The sequence below is a fragment of the Scomber japonicus genome, chromosome 9 (assembly GCF_027409825.1).
Source record: "Scomber japonicus isolate fScoJap1 chromosome 9, fScoJap1.pri, whole genome shotgun sequence".
Lineage (NCBI taxonomy): Eukaryota > Metazoa > Chordata > Actinopteri > Scombriformes > Scombridae > Scomber > Scomber japonicus.
In genome coordinates this window covers 29,005,825-29,028,295 of record NC_070586.1, presented here as the reverse complement: position 1 = coordinate 29,028,295, position 22,471 = coordinate 29,005,825, and the positions used below count along the sequence as shown (strand labels likewise).

Sequence of the window (22,471 nt, the reverse complement as noted above, 5' to 3'; positions counted from 1 at the left end):
GGATTCTCCTCATTGAAGTTGGTGGCAATCTAAGAAAAGGGCAGACAGAAAGTAAAAAGCAGTAGAAAGTAGTAGTTGTAAACTAAATCAAGAAAATGTCTGCATAGCCAATTTGGTGGTTTATTAGTCATTTGGCTCCCTTATGGCCTTACTTTTGTAAAACCCACATGCAGGGGTAATTTAGGAGGCTGTTACACAGCTGTGCCACTCAAATGAATAGATTTCTCCCTTTGGATGCATTTTTTAACACAGTGGGGACATGAGCAATAACACTGCGGAGGATTAGGCAGAGAATTTGACTAGTGATCCAGCAGGAAAAGGGGCCAGTTATGTGATAAATTAATTTTATTAGCAGCCATTTGAGACTAATGCACTTTATTATTTTATATTAGTCGGCCTCTGTGACTTTTGTGAATGGCCTATTTTCCACTGCTAGCAGTGTAACAGCTCCAAACAAGACAAAGATCATTCACGTCAAGAGAACATAAAAGAGGGAAAGATGTCTTCAGACATCTGGATTTCTCATTCTCATCCATCAAAATGTATTTTAATTTGATTTTCACAGCAGTTGCCTGGGCTGTTTGTTTCGGAAACATTTTTTGAGTGTTAACAGCCTGGACTTTTGGGTCAAAATGATGTTTTAACTCTGAGACAAATATGCTTCTCATCTAGACATTAACACTGCAGACGTTAAGGGATTGAAGATGGGTGACCTTTTAAGTTGTATTTGTTATTCTCTAGCTCCCTCTGGAGGGTCAAAGTTGCACATACATCACACACTCGTATCACTCCAGTTGACGTGAATTTCATGCATGCTGACACAGTCTGAATATAATTAAATGTTATACACATTAACAAAACATATTTAACTATTAACTCTTATTCACACAACATACTGTAATCTTCCCTTTTAAATGGTGGATGTGCCCTTTGGAAGCAATGAAGACTTTGATCTGGATAATTACACTTTTCATGCACATTAAAATGAATAATAATCAGTCCACTTGTGAGACACACAAAAGACAAATCAGAGCCAAATCAGCGTCTTTATTTTACAAACAAACGCATTATTCTATTGACATTTTTTATATAATAAAAAAGCAATTTACAAGCTTAAGAACCAAAATGAAGCAGCACAGAATGATTATGAGTAAAATATATAATTTGAATAAATATATTTTTATTTCATGCTATAAAATAAATTCATAAATGGCAATAGATACAACATCAGCTCTAGCTAGCTTCATTTACTTCATAGTTGTACAAAACAGTAGAGTTCTGAGGTTCACAGTTGGGTTGTGAGGTTGTATGTAGAGTGGACAAAACAGGAGTTAGGGCAGATCTGTTGTCATGGTTCAGTTCATGGTCTCCGCTGGTCCTCGAGCTTCAGCTCTGTGGAAAATATGGGCTCATTGAGACCTTGAGGCAGAATGTTTGGGAATGGGAACCACTGACTGAGGACTTGTTTCCCCACCTGAAAAGAAGTGCACAATTATACTATGGACATAAGATGCATGTCCAATGAGACCACTTTTAACACTAGATACCCTGAGTTCTAAGTTTTTTTTTGCCTTGTCACCAAATACATATGAGCCAGAGACATTATAGTGCAGAGTTTAGGGAGTTGTAAAAGGAAAAAGGAACAATAGTTAGACTGAACAATTCCCATCTGATCCTGAACAACTACAACTACAGTCTCAGTGCCTGAGGATCCAAAGAAGACCACTGAACCTTAACGTGACAACAGGTAGCCCACTCCCAAACAGTGGCTATACAGCCCAAAATCCCTTTCATTATTTGACACAGCTGGAGGTGCAACTCTGAACAGTGCCACTGAGTTGATGACTGAACCACACGCTCAGTTCTAGTGTTGCAGTTCACTGACTACCACTGGATTTTTTCAATGAGCTTTTAGATCACCAGCAAGCAACACCAGTTGTTCATTTATATATCAATTTTTTTTCGGAAGAGGAAGTCAACCTGTCCAAAGTTTCAAAAAATATATAAAAAATAAATCAATATCAAATTGTCCTGGTCCTACTTCAATTCAACAGCTCCCTGACATTCAGTTTGTTTGACATATGACAGGCCAATATTTTTAATATGCTTGATGATCCCAATACACCACTTTTAAAAAGGTTATTGCTTTTTTTTCTTTTTTTAAATAATACACAGTGGACAGAAACTGACAGAAAAGCTATGGAAGACTTAAGATTTTTTTCTAAGCCTGTATCAGTGTTCGTAAACTACCTGAAGTGAGTTTATTATAAAAGGAATAAGGACGAGCTGCAATTTTAAAAAGTAGTCTGACAGCCTTTCCTGTAAACACTTCCTTTTGATTACTTGTGGCCCATAATGCTTCTCCTGTTCCTCTCATAAGCGCAGAACAAAGAGTTGACAAAGAGTCAATTCGAGTGTGTGTGTGTGTGTGTGTCTCAAGTTCAGTTGGATCTGTATGTGTGTCTACAATTACTTACTTAGTAACTATAGGTCATGAAAAGCATTTTAACAGTTTCACCTCCATTCATCTTTGATGAATACATGGACTTACTCATTTGATAAGAACAAAAAAATAACCTGACTAGTCTAAAAGCACCATTTAAGGGGATAAAAGGTCCCTACCCAAGTGACTGAGGCCATTATAGCTGAGCTCCTTAAGGGTAACTACAGAAATACACTAGACTGTCCGGATGGAATTCTTATGTATAATCAACGAAAAACTAAGTGCACAACTGATGACAAGAACTCAAGTTTTAAAATGATCCATTGGCAATTTTATACAATTTTGTGGTTGAGCGACGTGCAATTCAGCTACAGTATATGAGGGTAAGCTTGTTTTTTTTTCTTCCACAAATATTGTTTATCTGCTAAAAAAAACCAAAAAAAAAAACAGCTGTTACCTTGCCAGATGCTCTGAGAGAACAGAGAGGAAGTAGATTTGTGTTTCTCATGCATCTCCTTCCTTATTTGAAATGTCTAAAACTACAGTACATTGCAAAAAATGTCCTCAGTGGTTAGAGAGGAGGGATACAGTATAGTCTATGAACATGAGGCAAAGGCTTGCAGGGAACAAGTCTGCCTCATTTGATTGTAATCAATTGCTACTTTATAATCAGTCGTCCTTCCCTGACAAAAAAAAAACAAAAAACTAACCAAATGATTTTTAAAAAGCGATAAAAGCAGGGAGCAGAACTGAAGCTGAAAAAGTACAAACTGGACGAGACATTATATATTTCTATTCATTTCTAGAACCACTTTACAATAAACCATGTGGCCGCATTTGATTATAATCTCTCTATTCAATCAATTTAAAAAGGAAAGAGGCACAGAAATCGAAGTGCCAGAATCTACAATGTAAAGCTTGTGGCAAGGCACTAAGTTTAAGATGCCACTTTTTGTGAAGTATTCTCTCTTTTGTTTACATTGGCTTTAAACAATTACAATACCTATTGCACAACTTTTATATTGTCCACTGTTTATGGCTTAATAGATGAAGCTAATTATGACTTAGCTGCTTAATGCCTTCTTAGCAAATTGTTCAAATTTTACACAAGTGATTGTTTTAAGCTGGGAACGTACATTCCTTGCAAATAGCCATGAACTAGGCCTACATTAAAAGTAAGAACCTATTTTTCTTAATAAGCATTCAATTACGAAATACACGAAAACTGTACTGCTAAAAATCACCTATTAGTCTTTGGTGTGAACTCTTGGCACAAAATTACTTTAGCAGTTTGTACCTTGTACTCACAAAACATTACTGACAGTATCGCAAGAGGGCACTCATTTCCTCCTTTCCTCTACTGTTTATGAAGGGCAAGAGTCATCATAGGCAGATTATAATTAGTCAGCAGCTGATTTTGGTGAGGTCAGATCAGCTGTCACATCTGTACAACACATCAGCAGCTGGCAGAAAATAAACTTGACTTAGTAAACATTCATCTAAAAAGAATCTATAGGCTTGACAGACTGAGGGTGACGATGACCAAACGTGTTAGTGATAAATCCGTACAAAAAAAGATAATGAAAAGCTAGCTATACCGATTCTTGCAAAATTCCCTAAAATTTGGTTTGCTATCTTTACTGTCAATGAGTGAAGCGACGATGACCGCACATTCAGTGGAATAAAAAGGACTGCACTCTTGACGTAAGACATCATTGAGAAAACAAAATATTCTCCCACAAAAATGCACAAAAAGTTTTTTAAAAAATCATATGAAAACTGGAAAATAATCAAACTCAATTCATTGACACAAATTCAGCATGGACCAGATGGAACCAAATAGAAGCATATAGCAGGTGCTCTTCAAAAAAGTTAAATAGCTGGATGGCAAATAAAGCAGGATAGCACAAAAAGGACCACCCAGCTGAGTATTAAATTTGCAAAATGCTATGATAGGATAATCAATCAGGCCTTATAAGTGCCTTTTTATGCATTTACCGTGAATGCAGATTCTTTTAAATCACAATGGAAATAAAACCAAGACTATATACTAATAGCTTCCCCAACCCCCATGGTTCAAATATTATAGATAAAATACAATGTTGTCATATGCATGACTTGTAGCCAATAGTATTAATGTGATTGCAGAGTCTCATTTGAGCTCACATCATGTAGTACTGACTTTTACCCGGAGGAAAAATCACTGCTGTGAGGATAGTACTACTCTGACACTGCCGTATCAGACTTAAGACAGAGATTAGCTAATTTTGTAAGAGGGATGACACCCATCCTGCCTACTAACTCTGCAAAGTGCATCAATACTTTGGATCACCAGCTACCTCTAACAATATTTACCTCTTAGCCTTAATCTAGCCAAGTCTATGCCAACACCATAAAGTAGGATAGACAAATGAGGAAAACATATTCCAATTCTGCATTTGACCCCGTAACAATGCAGAGAACAAAGATCACATATCATCCGTCCCATCATAAAGGTAGGGCAGAATGACGAAAAAGGGAAAAAGAAAAAAAAAAAAAAAACACAAATTGCTCTTTCAAACAATGGAAGAAAAACCATTTCAGAATGGCTGAGATTCCTTAGTTCTTTCTGTTTGCATATTATTGAGACTAGCATACTATTGATTTATGTGAACAGATTCGGAGCTGTTCCTTAATGTGCTGAGTTGACAATGAGTACTCTTGTCTCTGTTAGACACTGAGTTTGAACGTAGAAGAAGCCTACCTCAGGACAAAACATGTTACACATATTATAATTCAGTATAAATCTGCCACCAGAGTATAGAGGAATACAAATGACTTCATTGTATGGACGTAATTCACCCATTTCATGGACGACAGCCTCTAAAACCGCACCTTGGCCAACAGAGTGACTTCTCTAGTAGTGATTAAAGATAAAATCCTTAAGTGTTCTGTGGAACAAACATTATAAAGACAGCTAAATCATGGAAGTATACAGGGCCATTCTTTTTCTCTAATCTCTGCATTTGCCAAAAACAAACACATATGTAAGCTAGCAAAATTTAATGCACTCCTAACATAGCACCTTCTTAATCATCATTTTAACCTGGCTGATCACCAAACATTTGACATGGACTTTGTCCCTAATCCATACAATCATCAAGGAATATTTCCCCTAAGTATCAAGGCTTTGTGTTGAGAGAATATTCTTTACAGGGTTTGGCAATAAGATACTGTACATATAACTGAAAATGGATTTCAAACGGTGAACACGTCTGTGCCTGGTAGGTTCTTGGCTATGAGGTAGAACCTGGTGAGTTTCATTTAAGTTAAAATACTGTCTGTTATGAGTATGTAGTTGCATCATGAGGTATTGAACAGATATGTCACACGAAGCTTTGCACTGGCAGAAAATCATTCCTTGTGAGTAAGTGACCTCCTGTGGCCACATGTGCAAAAACAGGTCAGGTAAAAAGGTGATATGACAAGCATCTTACCAGAGCTTTCACATTATCAATTATTGCAACATGCCTATATAACTCTGTAAATATGTTTAAAAAAAAAAACATGGAAAGATAAAAAGAGAAATTATTTAGGGGGTCTTGATTATTGGGACCTCCTCAAAAATAGTAAGTTGTAGCTCCCTAAGTAACTCCCTTTGCTTGAAAGAATCAAATTTCTACAAAGCACCCATTTGCTCTCTGCATTCAACACCTAACTTTCACAAAATGGACAGAAACCCTTGACGGAAGAAATGTCCTTAGCAGAGGGAGCTGATTCAAAAAGAAAAAAAGTCCTTTAAGTTGAGCTGAAATTAACATTTCTTAAAGCTTCCTTAAACCTGAAGCAGGACCTAAAAATCACATCTCGATGCTTGAGCCTCCTCTGGACTGCATTTTGAACTCTCCTCCATCTCGCTGGCTGGTGCCTCTTCTGCATATTGTGCCTCAAAGGCCATCCCCTCAGATGTATCCTCTTGGTCCTTCTGACCCGAGCTTCCCTCCGTCGTCTCTGGAGAGTCCATATGATTGCTGCCCTCTGATGCTCCTATGTGCTTCTTCCTCAGGTGCTGGTTAAGGGTGCCCTGAAATGGGAAGCATTTGCCACAGATCTGACAGTGGAAGGGCTTGTTGTCTGTGTGGCCCCGGATGTGGTACTCCAGCTGGTCTTTTCTTGTGTACTTCTTGCCACAGAATTTACAAACAAATGGGGTAATTCCCATGTGCAGGCGCATGTGACGGTCCAGGCTCCCTTTCTGATTGAAGGTCTTTCCACAGTAGATGCAAATGAGTCTTTCATTGTAGGGGTACCACTGACTCCGCAGACTACGCTCTCGCACATCGTTCTCCAGCCCTGTGGGTCCCACAGCTGATTCACCATCATCTGAGCCTGGTTTGATATGACTGAGCACCCCTGCTGGGATGGCCAGGGGGCGCTTTCCCCTGGTTCGCCCACCTCTGAACCCACTGAGCATGGAGCGGGAAGGACTGGAGTTGCTAAGGTTGACAAAGCATGAGGAGGACAGCCCTGAGTAAGAATAGGCAGCAGGCTGGATGACAGGACCATAAGAACCCACACTAACAGCTAATACCTGTTCTCCATCTACCAACTCTGTGTGGTAGCCATCATCACCAGCTGAGGAACTATCTGAGTAAGTGGGCCTCTCAGTCTTCTCTATCTTCACATGCACATCAGTTACTTGCCCATCTTTGCCAATAAGTTCCACTTGCTCTGTTTCTCCCTCCATGGGAGCATCATGCTCTGACACACTATCACTACTGCCACGGTCCGACTGGCCTTCCTCTTGATGCTGTCGCCCCCGGCCCAGGCCTTTTCCTGCCAGCTCCAAGCGTGCTTCGGATCCTGCCTGACTCTGCCGGGAGTAGTAAGGGGGGGAGATCTGGGTAGGGTTTACAAAGAGGTTGCTGTCATTGACCCCATTGCGGCTGGTCTGCGAGTCGTCCTTCTCTGGGCTGCAGACATTAACTGGGAGGCTGATCTTGGAGTGGATGCTCTCAAGGATTTGGGTACACTTGTCAATGATGGTCTGCATCTGCAGAAAGCTGGCAGCAGTGAGGAAACTGATAATATCCTTGAGCTGCAGGGACATATGACCTGTGTAGCAGAATGCGAGAAGCTGCTCGAAAACCTCAGGGCTCTTGATGACCGAGATGGAAAGGCCACTCATTGTGCTGAGCGCTGAGTGATCACGAAAGTAGGGTGAGCTGGCTGCCAGCACAGCCTTGTGGGCTCGAAATGGCTGGCCCTGAATGTGAACGATGATGTCACACAACTTCCCTTGCAGCCGCAGCTCATTGAGCTGGGTTAGAACCGTGTTGCTGAACTCCGGCACATCAAACTCGATGTAGCTGCCGTCGTCCATGTCTTGGATATGTTTCTCCAGTTTGTCGACAGCCTGATGACAAAAGACAAAAAAAAAAAAAGATGGTTTATTGAAATTGCAACATTTCAATTTATCCCCAAAACGCCTCCCCCCCTTTCTTCAATAGAATTATCAACAGTTACAAACTCACAAGGGTTACTTAATACAGGTTGTAACAAAACCTATGTCAAAAGAAACATTAAATGCACTGCAGCAAATACAGCATTTCATATCCTAAGCAAACTGTACTTCACATACAGTATAACCCCAATAATAGCAGCAGATAACACACATATGTTGGTTTAAATGTTAATGTTATCAAATTACAAAAATATACAAATTAAAAAACATTTTAAATTGTTACCTCTACAGGACATAAAATCATTACAGGTAGTATATTTGTCTTAACTTATGTTTAAAATATATATAGTTGTACTCATATTTTTATCTTTAGTTCTAGGGTTGGGTGATATGATATTATGAGACAATATACATTTTTCAACCTTCTAAGATTTCATTTTACTCCATTGTAGCTCTCCCTTCAATATCTCTTTTTGTATTGGCCTATTCTACATTATGTTGCAAACCTAACAGAGATTGTAATCAGTATTTTTCACTCCTATTAATGATTCATAATAGTGTGTCCAAAAGTAACTTGCCATAATTGCCATGAACTCTCATATGTTGATTTTGACCTCAGCCTCAATAATCCGGTACCGGCCAGGCTCTATTGTTGAGGAAGGAAAAGGAAACAATACAGAAATCTTTAAAGAAAGTTTAAGTACCCCGATTATGATGGCATATTGTTTAGGCTACAGACTGTCCTATAGTGCATGGTGCATGTGCCCAAACTCAATTACTAATTCACAGTTTTACATAATTCATTCACTGGCCAACAATATAGAGTAAAAAACTGTGTTGTGTTGGGAAAGTAAATCTGAATAATATCCAGCAGCAATTGCCACTGGAGAGACTGTCAACAGCCACATCAAATTATTGAGATGTTCAATCATTTTCAATCTCTCAATCTACTGCTTCTTCATAAACTAACAACAGACATCTGTTAACCAACAACTGTTCATTTATAATCATAACACCATGCATACAGCATATAGATACACTTTCATATGGCAAACACCATATGGCAGATACATTTATTTCAGTGTGACATACAAAAAGTACAAAAGTATGAAAAGCCGTCTAGGCCAGAATTGAAACATACATACCAGTACTAAGCACTTGTATATACATGCATATTCTAATGCACATACATACATATGTACACACATGCATACATACATAAATACATTCATACACACACACACACACACAGAGCTGATGACCACCTTGTTACATACTAACACACTTTATAAATTGATTGTAACCATGGAAAGTCTTGTGTTATTTAAAAGGTTGGCCTACAAGCAAATTAATCCACACATTTTCATTCAACGTCTGCCATCTGCTTGACAGGCATTGATGGTATTCACAAGTTTGTGAGATGAAGAATAGCCTTCCATGGCTGCATCGATAGCTACAGTCACACCATTGTGTATCTAGAATGTCTTGATGATAACATGGTGTCCAGTGTAGTGTGTCTGTTCCAGGAAGGAGTTCAGAACTTTGGCTTGCCCTCTAGAGTGAGGTGTGACCTTGGCATGGAAAGTGTCAGCAATCAGAGGATTGAAAGGTTGTGGGCGGAATTAAAGGTTGATTTATGTTTCTACGTAACCTCCACACCGCTACTACGCCAGTGCCCCGACGCCGTCATGCACCTTTCGAAAGTTCTGCATCTCTCTATCACGTCGTGTTTTGTCACGGTGCAATGCCTTCCCAGGTATGACACAGACAAGTATTTAAAAAAAACTTGCTCCACAGCAGATTGAGCTACTTATTTCAAGTGAATGTGCTTGAAACAAGTGAAAGTTGTTTAAAAGTTACTTTTTGGTGTTTTTTTATTTTAAGTGTAATGAGATTTATTTTGACTAGAAGATTTTGAGTTTCTGCAGTCTTTTGTTGTAAAGCACATGATTGTCACACAACATTGTTCTATTTAATAATTATTACGCTGTATATTTTTTTGCTATCAAGCAAACCAATCACAGCCCGTGAATGATGCAACCATAGAAACAATTAATGGAATTGAGTTATTTTTGGCCCTTGTAAATTTTGTATAAAGTAGACCGTTGTCACATTTTAGTTCCAGAAATTACAGACAGGTGGGAATAATGGTGTAACCTGATGGAGACAGGAGCAGCTGTAGAAATGTAGGTTCTAGACATCACAGAAGCCACTATTTAGCCTGTTGGACTCCATAATGACAACAAAATCCAGTCTTGAGTGTTATTGCTTGAGGAAAATTTGATTTGAAATCAAAGCACCACTACACTGACAACCAGTTTGAATATCAAGTAATGATGCATGAAAGCTTTATTTGTTGTTATGCCAAAATTTGTTTTTAGAACATGGCCTGGAGAAACCTGCCATAGTTTTCTCCTGTAAAAAAGTACAGTATAGAGCTGACACATTTAAAATGACAGTGGAGTTGCGCTGGGTGATAGGCTATTAGGACATTCATTTACTTCACCTTGTGAAATTAGTCTCACTCAAGAACACAATAAATAGTCACACAGATTACATTTAATAACATTTTTTCAGGTTTATATTCATGTATTGAGCTAAAAGTAAGCTGTCAGTTCAGATGTGACATATTTATTTAGAAACAGAACAAATCTGCCCTTGCATCAGCCGCTGAAGAGAAAAGCAAATCGGGGAAAAAAAACTGAACATTGTTGTAGTTGAGTAAAATGTAAATACACAATACACAACACATTTACTTTTTTTCCAATATACTCAATTTTAAATTATAGGAAAATTATTACAAGATCATTACTGATTATCTTAACAGCTCAAATGCATTTTAAAACATAACCTATAACTAAACATGGACTTCTACCATTGGTGCCCCACTGGCTTGGTGCATATTGGACATGCTTAAGGTTGCCAGAGGCCCAAAAATTACTTTCGGGAAAATTGCAGTGTCACTTTCCCATGGGAGGGGCGTTGTTTGAGCCTGTAGCTAAGACGTCTTCCAAGCTTCTTTGGTCCTTCCTCTAGAGTCATATAAAAAAGGTTGATCACAACAATAAAATAGCTTAACGTTCACTTAGGCACTGGGTATATCATTTTTTAAGAATTGAGAAAAAGAAATAATGGCCCACACCCAAGAATGGATTTCACACATGAAAACTTTATTTACCTATTAATACAAAACATAAATGATTCCCATTGATTGTAACTTTAATTAATAAGTAATTTACACTAAGAATAATGTGTGGGCACCTTGTTTTCCTACATTTGCCTGAGGTATTCTCTGTTTACCTTCAGCATCCCGTAAGCAGTTCCTCCAAAAAGCAACCATCTGGTTCTCATGTGCTCGCTTGTTGCTTCCTGCCAATGACCAGCGAATATTAAACAAGTCATCCAACCTGTCAACTGTGAGTTGAGCTGGTTGATAACAGAGTACAGGATGAAATGCTTCTGGATACTGATGTATCTTTGAGAATGTCAGGAGTTGTCAGTCCTCAAAACCTGGGAAGCACAGTTGTGTTTCAGTGAATAAGTCTTACTAAAATGCACATGGCTACAAATCCGTCCAAACAAAGTTAAAAAAAAAACAATATCAAGGACCTATATTTGTGTTGTTGAAAACATTTTGTGATTCAACTGTGCTCTGCTTCTGAGCTCTGAGGTCAGGTGGGGAAATACAAGTATTTACACTGTCAGTGTTGTAGCCTACCTTCCCTGGACTGTATTGAGGGTCATCTTGGATATATGCAGTGATATTGATGTTATGGCCTTGCTGCAAATTGCAAGATGCTGATGGTGCGACATCACTTGTCTGATGTCATATGATATCTCACAGCCCCACAGTACAGTCAAGGGGGCATGGAATCACATTCACAAGCAGTATAAACACTCCTCAGAATGACTATTGCTGTTGCAAATTGTTCTCTACTATGTTAAGAACAAGGCCAGTGGATTGTCTTTTGGACATTTTGCAACCTTAATGACACAGACAATAGAGCTATTGCCATAACCCATGTTACAAGAATGACAATTACAGGAAATAATATTTTTACAGAAATTTGAAAATGTTTATAGACAACTGCACAGGACTAAGGAATAGAATTCTTAAAACATGTAGTACTGTAATTATTAAAAGAAATGTAATTAAAACACCACTATAGTGGTATTGGAGATATTCAATATTACAAATTGTACTTCATAAAAAAAGAGATAAGGGCGTGTGATGAAGGACAATACAGCATATCAAAAAGCCTTAAGTCAACCAAAAAAGAAGAGCTATGTATACAAGCTTTGCTTTAAAAATCATAAAATATATCCTGTTAAAAAAAAAACTACTTTTATGAGCAATCACTGAGCAAAACAACTGCTAGAGCGCACATGCAAGTCACAAAGGCATTGGCAGTGACATCACTTGAATTTGCTACGATTTAAAAAAAGAAAAAAAAAGGAATTTCATAGGCTCTGGTGGTAAACAATTATTTGATTTGTAAAAAATAATTAAAACAATGTAAAAACAAAATTAATATGTATCCATAAACTATTGAAGGAATACTATGCAGCATGACTGCAACAGCAAGATAAACATAGCACCAAAAGTAAGGTCATTTGTGTTTGGTAGATTATTTCTTTGTTGTAACAATGCTTCTTGGCAATAAATCTTACCATTGGAAAGCCTGTTTATTTCCCTTTTAAATGGTGCTACATTTGTAAGGAACATGAATTTGTGGGATGAGCAGCAGAGCTTACTATGTGGGTTGCGCCCATGAAAGATTTGGCAAATCTTCTCTGCATTCTTTGGTGGAGGCAGTGTGATGGTGTGGGGTGGCATCTCCCTAACTGGAAAAACGAGGCTTGTCATCATTGGAGGCAATCTCAACTAGGCTTTACACGATCAGAATTTTTGGGGCATATAACTGATTAGTGAGAGTAAATAAACCGATCACCGATCCGTTCACGTGAGGGAGCAATATGTGTATTTAAATAACTTTTAAATTTACTGTTTACTGAGCATAAACAAAAGTATTCTCAAGCATTTTTGTCAATGATTAACAATCAAGGTAGCGTGGATCAAAGTATGCCAGCAAACGTTGCAATGTTGTCTTGTGTTCCTTATCCAGGTGCCTGATTAAATCTGTGGTGTTGGAACATTTTGCAGATGCTCCCCCACAAGGTACTTTAGTGTTGCACAGATTGCAAATAGCTTGTGTTTTATCATTTACTCCGAAGAAGTTCCACACCACCGACATGTTTGTTTGAATCCGACAGCAAATGATTCAAGATTCAAAAAAATTAGTGTCCATCACATCGTGACAGGGCTCAAAATTAGCTGTTGGATTCAAACAAACAAATGTCGGTGTTGTGGAACTTCTTCGCAAAATATCGGCCAATCCGATATAGCCGATCCGACTGGCGGAAGCCTTATCTCAACGCAGAGATTAATGCCAGAGTGACCAACACAAGGCTGTTGTGGCTGTGTATGGTTCTTCCACACACTACTGAGGCTCCTCTTTGTTAAATGAATAAATTGTTAAATTGCAAATATGTCTTGTTTCTTTAGACTTCAGTCATCCAATCCACCAAACAAGAGTCAATAGCAGAATAAGCTGTTCGGCATTGGCAGAGAAGATTTGGCAAATCTTTCATGGGTGCAACCCACATAGCTCAGCTCTGCTGCTCATCCCACAAATGCATGTTCCTTACAAGTGTGGCACCATTTAAAAAGTAGTTGGTATAAGACTTTTTGCCAAGAAGCATTGTTACAACAAAGAAATAATCTACTAAACAAATGTCCTTAGTTTTTGTGTTATCTTTAATTAAATTATTATAAATCAAAATGTTCCTGAATTTGCTATAAAACAAGATGAATAAAAGAGATTCAAACCTAATCGAATTACAGTCAAACATTTCTCATGAAGCTCAAAATTTGCTATGCCCTCAAAAGCAGGTTTGCACCTATCTGGCCCTTCCACTATGCTGCCTAACATTGTGGTACTGGGCAGGAAAATTGGTGGATGTCCAGCATGAACCAGGCAAGGAGCAACAGCTCTCCCAGTATTAAAGTCCATCTTCTCTAATAGCTGGAAAAAATAAATCAAAACAAGGCATTAGTACATGTACTCAACAGCTGGCACTCACACAATACACTGGATACAATGACAATCTGAGACTTTAAACATTACTCTCATCAGAAATGTTTCTTAAAAAGCAACTAAATCATCCCAAATAGGTTTGATTAACATCACATGGTGACAAGTAGGTTAATGACTTCACCTTCCTACATACAGTTGTAAAATGATATGAGTCATACTAGTTGAAACACAATAATCTTTTCACATTTGTAAGATTTTTGTAATTAAGATCAAGATTTCACTTAGTGATTTTGGCCCCAACATTGAAGATACTGTGCTGTCTGTGTTTATAGATTTTCAGGTAAACAATAATTTGAAGCAGTTAATGGTACACCATTTATAGTTGAGTGTTCACTTACTGTTTAACTTTATGAACTGTGATCTAAAACTTTATGGACTGTGGTAGAGCTCTACATTCCCCCCAAAAAATGTGAAGAAATAATTTGGGTTAGTTTTTTCACATGGCTCATCTTGAAACTCAAATCTATGAGCTTCCCTACAAAATAGGGAAGCTCATGTGAATATAATAATCGGAAGTTATGCAAAAAAATACTAATACAAAAATGACACAATTCAGTGTTTTCCAATTAAGACAGCTTATTCTTTAATTACTTGGTGTCAATAAGTGCATGTATTTAAATGTATTTGTAATCTAATCGAAAAACATACCTGCTGAATCAAGTGCCGATGGATAAATTCCCTTTTAGGCCCACCGAGGTCCACAGCTTCTTCACTCAGGCCCTGAGAAGTTTAAATCCCTGAATAGTTACATCCCATACAGATGCACAGTCTGTGTTAAACCTGCATTGGTGTTGCTCTCTGTTGACAAAATGTCCTTATGAGGGATCTCTTCAGATGAATTAGCTTTTCTGAAAATGCAATTATAATAAAAAGATAAGTAGGAGTAACATAAATGCAAATCAATTTTCAAGCCAAACTTCATCATTTGAGAAAATGACATACAACTTAACAGTAGCCTGCTATCTATGTTTAGGAAGCTCGCTCTACAAGGTGTGAAAAAAGCGTGTTACATTTCTGATCTTAGAGGAACTGCAGTATGATGCCCAGATTCATGCAGAAACCAAGATCACTGTTTTGCTACCAAGCGGTAGAAGCAAGCAAGTCTACAACAAACAATAAAAAATGCACTGATAACACTGAGCACATGAAAGAACTTTAGTATTCTGTTACAAATAGATATTTGTAGGTACTAGTTAAGAGTGTGAACATAGCATGAGGGAGCTCTAACTTATGCATGGTTCTCCTTGACTATGTAAAGGTGCTTCCTTTAAGTTGTTTTTTTTCTGATTGCCTATACACAACTGAGTTTAAAATAATACAAATACCTCTAAAACATTTTAGTCTTAAAAGTGGTGTCTGAGGATAAATAGTTAGCTAGGTAATAGAACACAGACAGATTTTCTGTTGTTTTCCATCAGGTTAGAATAATGCTGAACAGCTTTCTACAGGAGACAGGAACAGTCTGGTTTCCCTCTTTTCCCAACTGAGTGGACATTTTTATCATTTGGACTGTGGTAGCGCTTAATAATGTTTTTAAGCATTCCTTGTTTTACAAGAGAATAAAATCTGACCCTATAATGTTACTGTTGTTTTTGTAATTGTAGAAGGCTAATACTTAGCTAGCTACTTGCAAAATGTGGGAATTTAGCAGGCTAATGTAGGCTATATTGCATTCCTTCTCTATTTTATTAACAAAGTATGAAGGGGGGATTTTCTGAAGCAGCAAACTAATGTAACATTTGGACATCATAGAAAAAAAAACAACTCACCTTTGTCTTCTTTTGGACCTCCATGTCCCGAAATACTGGCGCGTGCTACGCCGAGCAGACTGGGTGACCGAATTTGAGAATTCTCTGTTGAGTCAGTAACTGCTGTGTGATCCCAGTGGTTGAAATAACCCTTTTAGCTCTCTTTCCACATTTAGATAAACAGTGCTTGATACTTGACTACTATTGTTTTTCCACAGCTGTTGCAATGGTATTGATCTCAGAGGGAGATGTAAGCAGATCCTGAAGCAACGAGACAGCTTCAGCCTGAGCTGGACTGTTAACCATCATAATGCATTTTATGACTCCACCAGTCTCATCGCCGCCCTTTTCTTTTGCGTTTATTGACAGATGGCGTGCCATCTTGTGATAGCAACTTCCAGTTAAAGTATGGTGACTACCGGATACATACATGCTCAACCACACACAAACACAGATACATGCATACACATACATACTCAACCACAAACAACCACATACTGTCCCATGGGGAACTGGTCTCAGACTTTTGGACCAGACTGTATAGTGCTTAGTACTGGTATATATGTATGTGCAAGTCAAGTATTCAATTTCTGCCTAGGCAGCTTCTTCTCAAACAAAAGGAATGCTCAAAATAAACTGGTTGTTTTCTTGGTGTACCACAACATAAACAGGATCAAGTTCAAGGATTACAATGAGTGGGAGAACCAAAGGAAACAAGATAATCCAATTTGATTTCATTTCATTGTTTGTCATATATTAATTGCATTTGTCATTCTATGTTCATTCATTGCCATCCTTAAGCAGCAAATCGAAAGGAACATAGTCCAACTGCTTGCAACTGATAACATAATGTACTGGTGTGTAACGTACACTAACTGGTGAATCATAACTGTGATATGAGGGTATACGTTCCACTTGGCAGAGAGAGAAGAAAATCTGGTTCTACGTGGAAACTGAGCATGACCCAAGTGTTCGTAAAAAGTCTTGCATGAAGCCTTTCTTTGAGGCCTTGTGGATATATGTGTAAGCGTCAGTATTGACACTAAGGCAACCGTTTTTCTACCTAATTATTAATAAGGCTGGCTGATCTTTGTCTTTCCTGCTGGTGAGCATACGTGACGATTGACTCTCCCAGCATTGAAACACATTCTCCACTGTTCTCACATAGCACCACCTCACAATAATATATTGACTTGAGCTGGTCGATTCTGAGTAGGACTAGTTAAACCTCATTTTGGAGTACCACCACATTGAAATATAATTTTACCATACTTGCTACAATTCTGATAGTAAAGGCAAATACTTATGTTGTTAAAAACAGCGTATGTGTCAGTTCTCCAGCTTAAACCACCCCCCCCCCCCACTCCATCTGCCCTTCTTCCATCTCTCCCACTGCACCTCCCTCCCTGCCCCTCACTGGCAATTCAGCATGATCTTCTGTGTATTGAGTCCCTGTCAGCACTTTGGGAACGTAAACACTTTATCCGGTTGCCAAAGCGTGCCAAGACACCTGTCCGACAAACCATATGTTCTCATCCTGGCGCACTAGACGCAAAGATGTAGCAAAGCTGTGGAGAATATTAAGAAAGTGTGCATTACTTCCACTTCCTCTTTACCAGCCTTCAGATACAGCATGTTCATACACTACAACATTTCAGCGGAGGCTGCCAACAGCATGCACACTGGAGCCAAGCTGAAGGGCAGCCAAAGAATGCATGCTCAGTGGTTGAGATGCACATGCTGGGTGAGGGTCACATGCTTGACTCACGTGAGAAAACCTGAAATGTTTAAAGTCTGCTCAAAAATTCCATCTGTGGCTCGAGTTCCTCGCCTGGTGATAAACCTGTTTGACACGGCTGCTTCATTTGGCTACGTATGAAGGATGCTGCAAATACTGTGACTGTCTGACCATTAGGCACAACTCTGGTGGACAGGCGTCACCTAGAGCTTTCAAGTCTATAACTTTAGCATGTCACTCAAGAAAAAAAAAGAACAACATTAAAGAAAAATCTAAGTCAGCAGCCAAGCATTGTGTGCTTTCTTCAACATCAGCAGCATTTAACCTACTTTGAAAAACAGCTTGTGGGGCAGACCAGACCCAGCACAGAGTTGCTTAACAAGCAAAGGTTGGGAGAGCAGTTGAAACAGATGGTAAAAAAAGAAGATAAAAATAGATTTGATTTTGATACATTAAAGGAAAGGTATGATGCGGGGAGCTGAGAATAACACGAGTTATTGAAATTGTTACGCTTGGTGGTGAGCGCAGTATGCAGAGTCAAGTACTGTCTTTATGTAGAGCCCTTGGGGTTTTTTTTTCTTATTTGATTTGTTATGAGTAAACAACTGGAAAACCAGAAAATGCTGACCTTTCATTTCAACCGACCCGCGTGCTTATCAGATGAACATAAGTGGAAGTCTTGAATACTTGCGTCCCTTTTTTCAACAATATATTCATTCTCAAATTGCGGTAAGAATAATCACAAATTACACAATTATACAGTGTTTCATACCAGTATGTTGATAGTGATCAAATAATCAAGTTCTCCTTAGTGACATGGTGTCACTCAGAGTTAAGAGGGAATAAGATGGGCGCTTGTATTTTTAACGACAAAAAAAAGGCATCCAAAAGGACAGCTAAATGATATCTTCCCTGTTTCAAGCATCTAGTCGCTACAAGCAAAATCTCACTTTTATTCCATGGTGTAAGGTTAGGTAAGGTTAAATTCTGGTGATAAGTTAAGGAACAAAGTATGTGCAGAACTACACCTAAGAGCAGGATATCGTGCAGGCGTGGCGAGGGAGTGCAGGAAATCAAGGATAGGTTTGGAAGCAAGGATTTGATAGGTGAAAGCAAGATAGCCTGCACGCCAAGCGTGTGGGCTAAAAACAGGAAACATCTGTAACCGGTGATGTGATTTGGCATATGTAACTTCGCCTATAAAAGATGGATTTGGGTGTGTCTTGTCAGTCTCTCTTTCTGTGCAGAATAAACGACTCCTTTTCCAGAAGTCACAAAGCTGTGGGTTGTCATCTTTTGGCACGAACAGGACATAGTATAGACAAACCTAAAGAATTATACGATAATTCATATTTAAGTAGATTACTGACAGGGAATCTAGTTGATTGACAACAGCAGAGCTCTGAGTCTACTCCCCTATAACTGGTCCTTTCCCTCCTGCACCAGTTGTCCTATTTTCTCGTTCACATCTTGTTCTCAGCGTTAACAGCGCTTCTGATGACCAGCACTAATTAGCTCGGATATTATCACGCTACACTGTCTTTTTCCCTGAAGCCACATTGCAGTGATTCCACTACTTCAGTTACAGTTGGCAGTGACACATTTGACACTGTGCTCTTGAAACAAGTTTTACTATCGCCAAATGGTTAGGTTTTGTAAAAGGCTGTGTAGAAATCAAGTGAGGCAGCCAATGTTGCTGTTGAAATGAAGAGGAACCCTGCATTTTAACAGCATATGTCTTCATGCAGTATCAGTTTTTCTGCTTCTCACATTACCTAAAACTGTAAAACGTAAAAGTTGCTTAAAATATCAGGGAAAACGATCCTCTCGAGAATTATAGTATAGCTTGGTAACTGCGTCAGACGAAATGAGTACAAACAATAACCTGTGACTCTGTTTTCAAACTCCTAAGAATTACCAGATTAACACAACAAACCACACGAGACACCACTTTATTCACCTGGCACCTACAGACTTTCTATTGCACAATCGTAACGCATTTCAGCAGGCGTTTCAAACCAATGCAGTTTTATTGCTTATCCCAAACAGAACCAGGACTATAAAAAAAGAAGGTTGGTTGGGTGCAAAGCCATAATGCCTACTCATGCAAAGGTCGTAATTGGTTTGGCTCGACTCTGTTCTGACATGCCTTGAAGTTAAAATATTCAGCCAGGCTTCAAATGCAGTAGTCCAGGAAAAAGAAAAAAGAAAACAATTCTGTCGTTTTCAAACTAGGCCTTTAAATGACATGCTCTGTTAAACGCAATGCAAACTGATGTCACGGTAATGAAAGTAAACATAAAGCTTGTATCCTGGATGAACTCAGGTGTATTGAATAACCTGCCATGTACCTGCACTTTGTCCTTTCCTGTCATAACTTCGCGTCCAATTGGTTTACAAGTACATTAGCCACCAAAAGTGTTGCTGCTTAACATACTGGTATCTTAATATGTTTTTCAGGTAAACAGATGTCCTGTGAAACGCTGTGGGTACATACAGGTTTACACACTCAATAGATACAGGCCTGTCGCCACATCATACACAAATAACAGTATTGAAATACGGTTTACTATTATTAAAAGTCTTTGTTAAACATTTAGTGCGTTAACTTATTCACTACTAGTCGTGTTTACCCGTGTGGGCTTAATCATGCATGGACCCTGGGGAACATTTGCACCTTCTGTTAATCCCATGGTACACTGCAGATACATTGAGGAGCAAATGTGCGGTGCCTCAAACTTTATTGCAAACCATTCTGTTAGTAAGTAAGTTAGCTATGCTAGCTACTGATGCCTGATGGAACAGCAGTCGCTAGCGTTAGCTCGACAAGCACTTCCACCGCTTTTTTTGACAATTGTCTTCAATGTTTGTCTCTTCTGTGGCAACGTGTACATTTACGTTACATTTAAGAAACTGCATCGGCTCACAGGGCCGAACCACCCCACTATCAAGCAGCACACACTGGCTACCTATATCAGCTAGCCTTACATCGGGCAAGCATTTCTGAAAAAAAACGCAAACTTTCACCGACTTCACTGCTTTCACGCACGCTGGATTACTTCGTTTATACTTTGTTCATGTTTTTCTAAATACACAAAAGCTTGACAGTATATTATCGTTAAGTAGCTCAGTTACAACGTCGAACGCAGGTACAAACTATGAAAGCTACTGTGCTACCGCTAGTTAGCTTATGCTAACAGTTAGCGCTATGTCAGCTAGCAACCATCCTGCGATAACCAGTGCGAGAGGCTAGCGCTAGCGGCTAACACTAGCAATTAGTTGCTAGCGTACGACCGCTGATCGTCATTTCCCCATAACTGACAATAAGGGAAAAAACACGCTGACAGTACAAACGCATTATGTTCACCACTCCGAGCCAAACTTGAAGACCACCAAACTCACCTTCTTGCAGATGAGCATTAAACGTTGTCCATTCCCCTCTGTAGCTCGCTAACACTACAGCCAGGCCTCCCCCCCTCTCCAGTCCAGATGTGTCAGACAGTTGCTGCTGCAATTTTTTGCATCAACAGGAAGTGTTCTTTTGGCTCTTTGCATTCATTCTATCAATGTGTTTTGCAGCAGCCCCTCCCATGCTCATGTCATTGTTATGTACAGAGACATAATGTTCTTAATGCACGACGTGATGGGAGGACTTAAATATGAAGTAGCAGGTCTGTAAATTATTTTCAGCAAATAACGTATACTCTTATCTCCTGACTACACCCATCCCGGTATACATCTGCTTTCACTTACAACATGGATGGAGGGGGAACATACGAAAACTAGTTTATTAAATCTATTTGTTCTCATATTTTATTATGTTTTATTTACTGTAAAATTATGTTTTGCTTTTGTGTGTGTGTTTGATTTTGATTTGGTGTTCCTTTTTGGTTGTTGTATTTCTGTATTCTTAAATTTGAAAGCTTTACAATGACTTCATGATGTTGAGAAAATGCTTTCATGAAGATGTTAAGCACCTTGAACTGCGATTGTCTGTGAAAGTGACTTGACTTTTTCTTCATTTAGATGTGGGTTTGAGTAAATCCTTATTGCCAGCTGTGCACCATGACTCCCACAAAAAAACACACACACACTTGTCCTACTGATATGAACTGGTTTTATTTATTACAACTAATCAATTAGTTAATCAGCTGTTTTGATAATCAAAATATCAATTAAGTCAATTTTCCACATTGTTTCCAGCTTCTCAATTGTGAAGAGTGTCTGCTTTTCTTTGTCATATGTGATAGTAAACTGAAAAAAAGCATCTGAAAAAGTCACCTTGGCTTTAGGAAACTGATTTTTTACTATTTTATAGACCACAATTAATTGATTAATTGAGAAAGAAATACAGTAATACACCCTGCTAAGGCCTGAGGGCAGCATTTGGTTACCAACAAGAGACAATCAGAACTGTTCTATTGCACCCCTTAAAAATAAGAAGAAATGTTGAGCTGAGTTATGTCACTGTAACACTTTTAAGGGCATGTGGTCATATATGAACTCATGATAAGCTTTGAGAGTCACATATTACTTTAGTTTTTCAGTCATGTGCTGTGGTTGATAAAAAGTTTTTTGGGAGGGTTTTTTGGAACTGGATTGTATAAACATTCATGGACACATCCTGTCTGTCACTTCTACAAATACGCCACAAAGGGGCGCCAGAGACTAAACTGATGATGAATCAGATTCCTCCCCTTTCATTATAATTACGTTTCAGAAGGGTGAGAGTCACACAGAACATATGCTGTCCATCCAATAAGATGTCATTACACAATAAGTGAAAAGCAAATTTAAGTGGTGAATATATGCATGTCTGTCTGTCTGTCTATCTATCTATCTATCTATCTATCTATCTATCTATCTACCTATCTATCTATCTATCACAATAACCTGTTTGTGTATGTTTTGGTTGTCTGGTCTTAAAAAGGTAGGTTTATG

The 22,471-nt window shown here is 38.6% G+C and overlaps 1 protein-coding gene across 2 annotated transcripts; it reads right to left on the bottom strand.

Moving 5' to 3' along the window:
• Nucleotides 1–1,038: 1,038 nt before the first annotated feature.
• Nucleotides 1,039–21,019, bottom strand: zbtb34 (zinc finger and BTB domain containing 34). Of its 2 annotated transcripts, XM_053325335.1 has the most exons (3): nt 20,933–21,019; nt 8,465–8,532; nt 1,039–7,838 (listed from the first exon to the last, which is right to left on the bottom strand). In XM_053325335.1, exons 2-3 carry the CDS (start codon nt 8,474–8,476, stop codon nt 6,276–6,278), a joined length of 1,575 nt encoding a protein of 524 aa, XP_053181310.1. In that variant the 5' UTR covers nt 8,477–8,532; nt 20,933–21,019; the 3' UTR covers nt 1,039–6,275. The 2 variants fall into 2 exon arrangements, with proteins under 2 accessions (XP_053181310.1, XP_053181308.1); XM_053325333.1 differs by lacking the exon at nt 8,465–8,532 and having other exon boundaries at nt 20,933–20,997.
• Between the last annotated feature and the right edge of the window lie 1,452 nt (nt 21,020–22,471).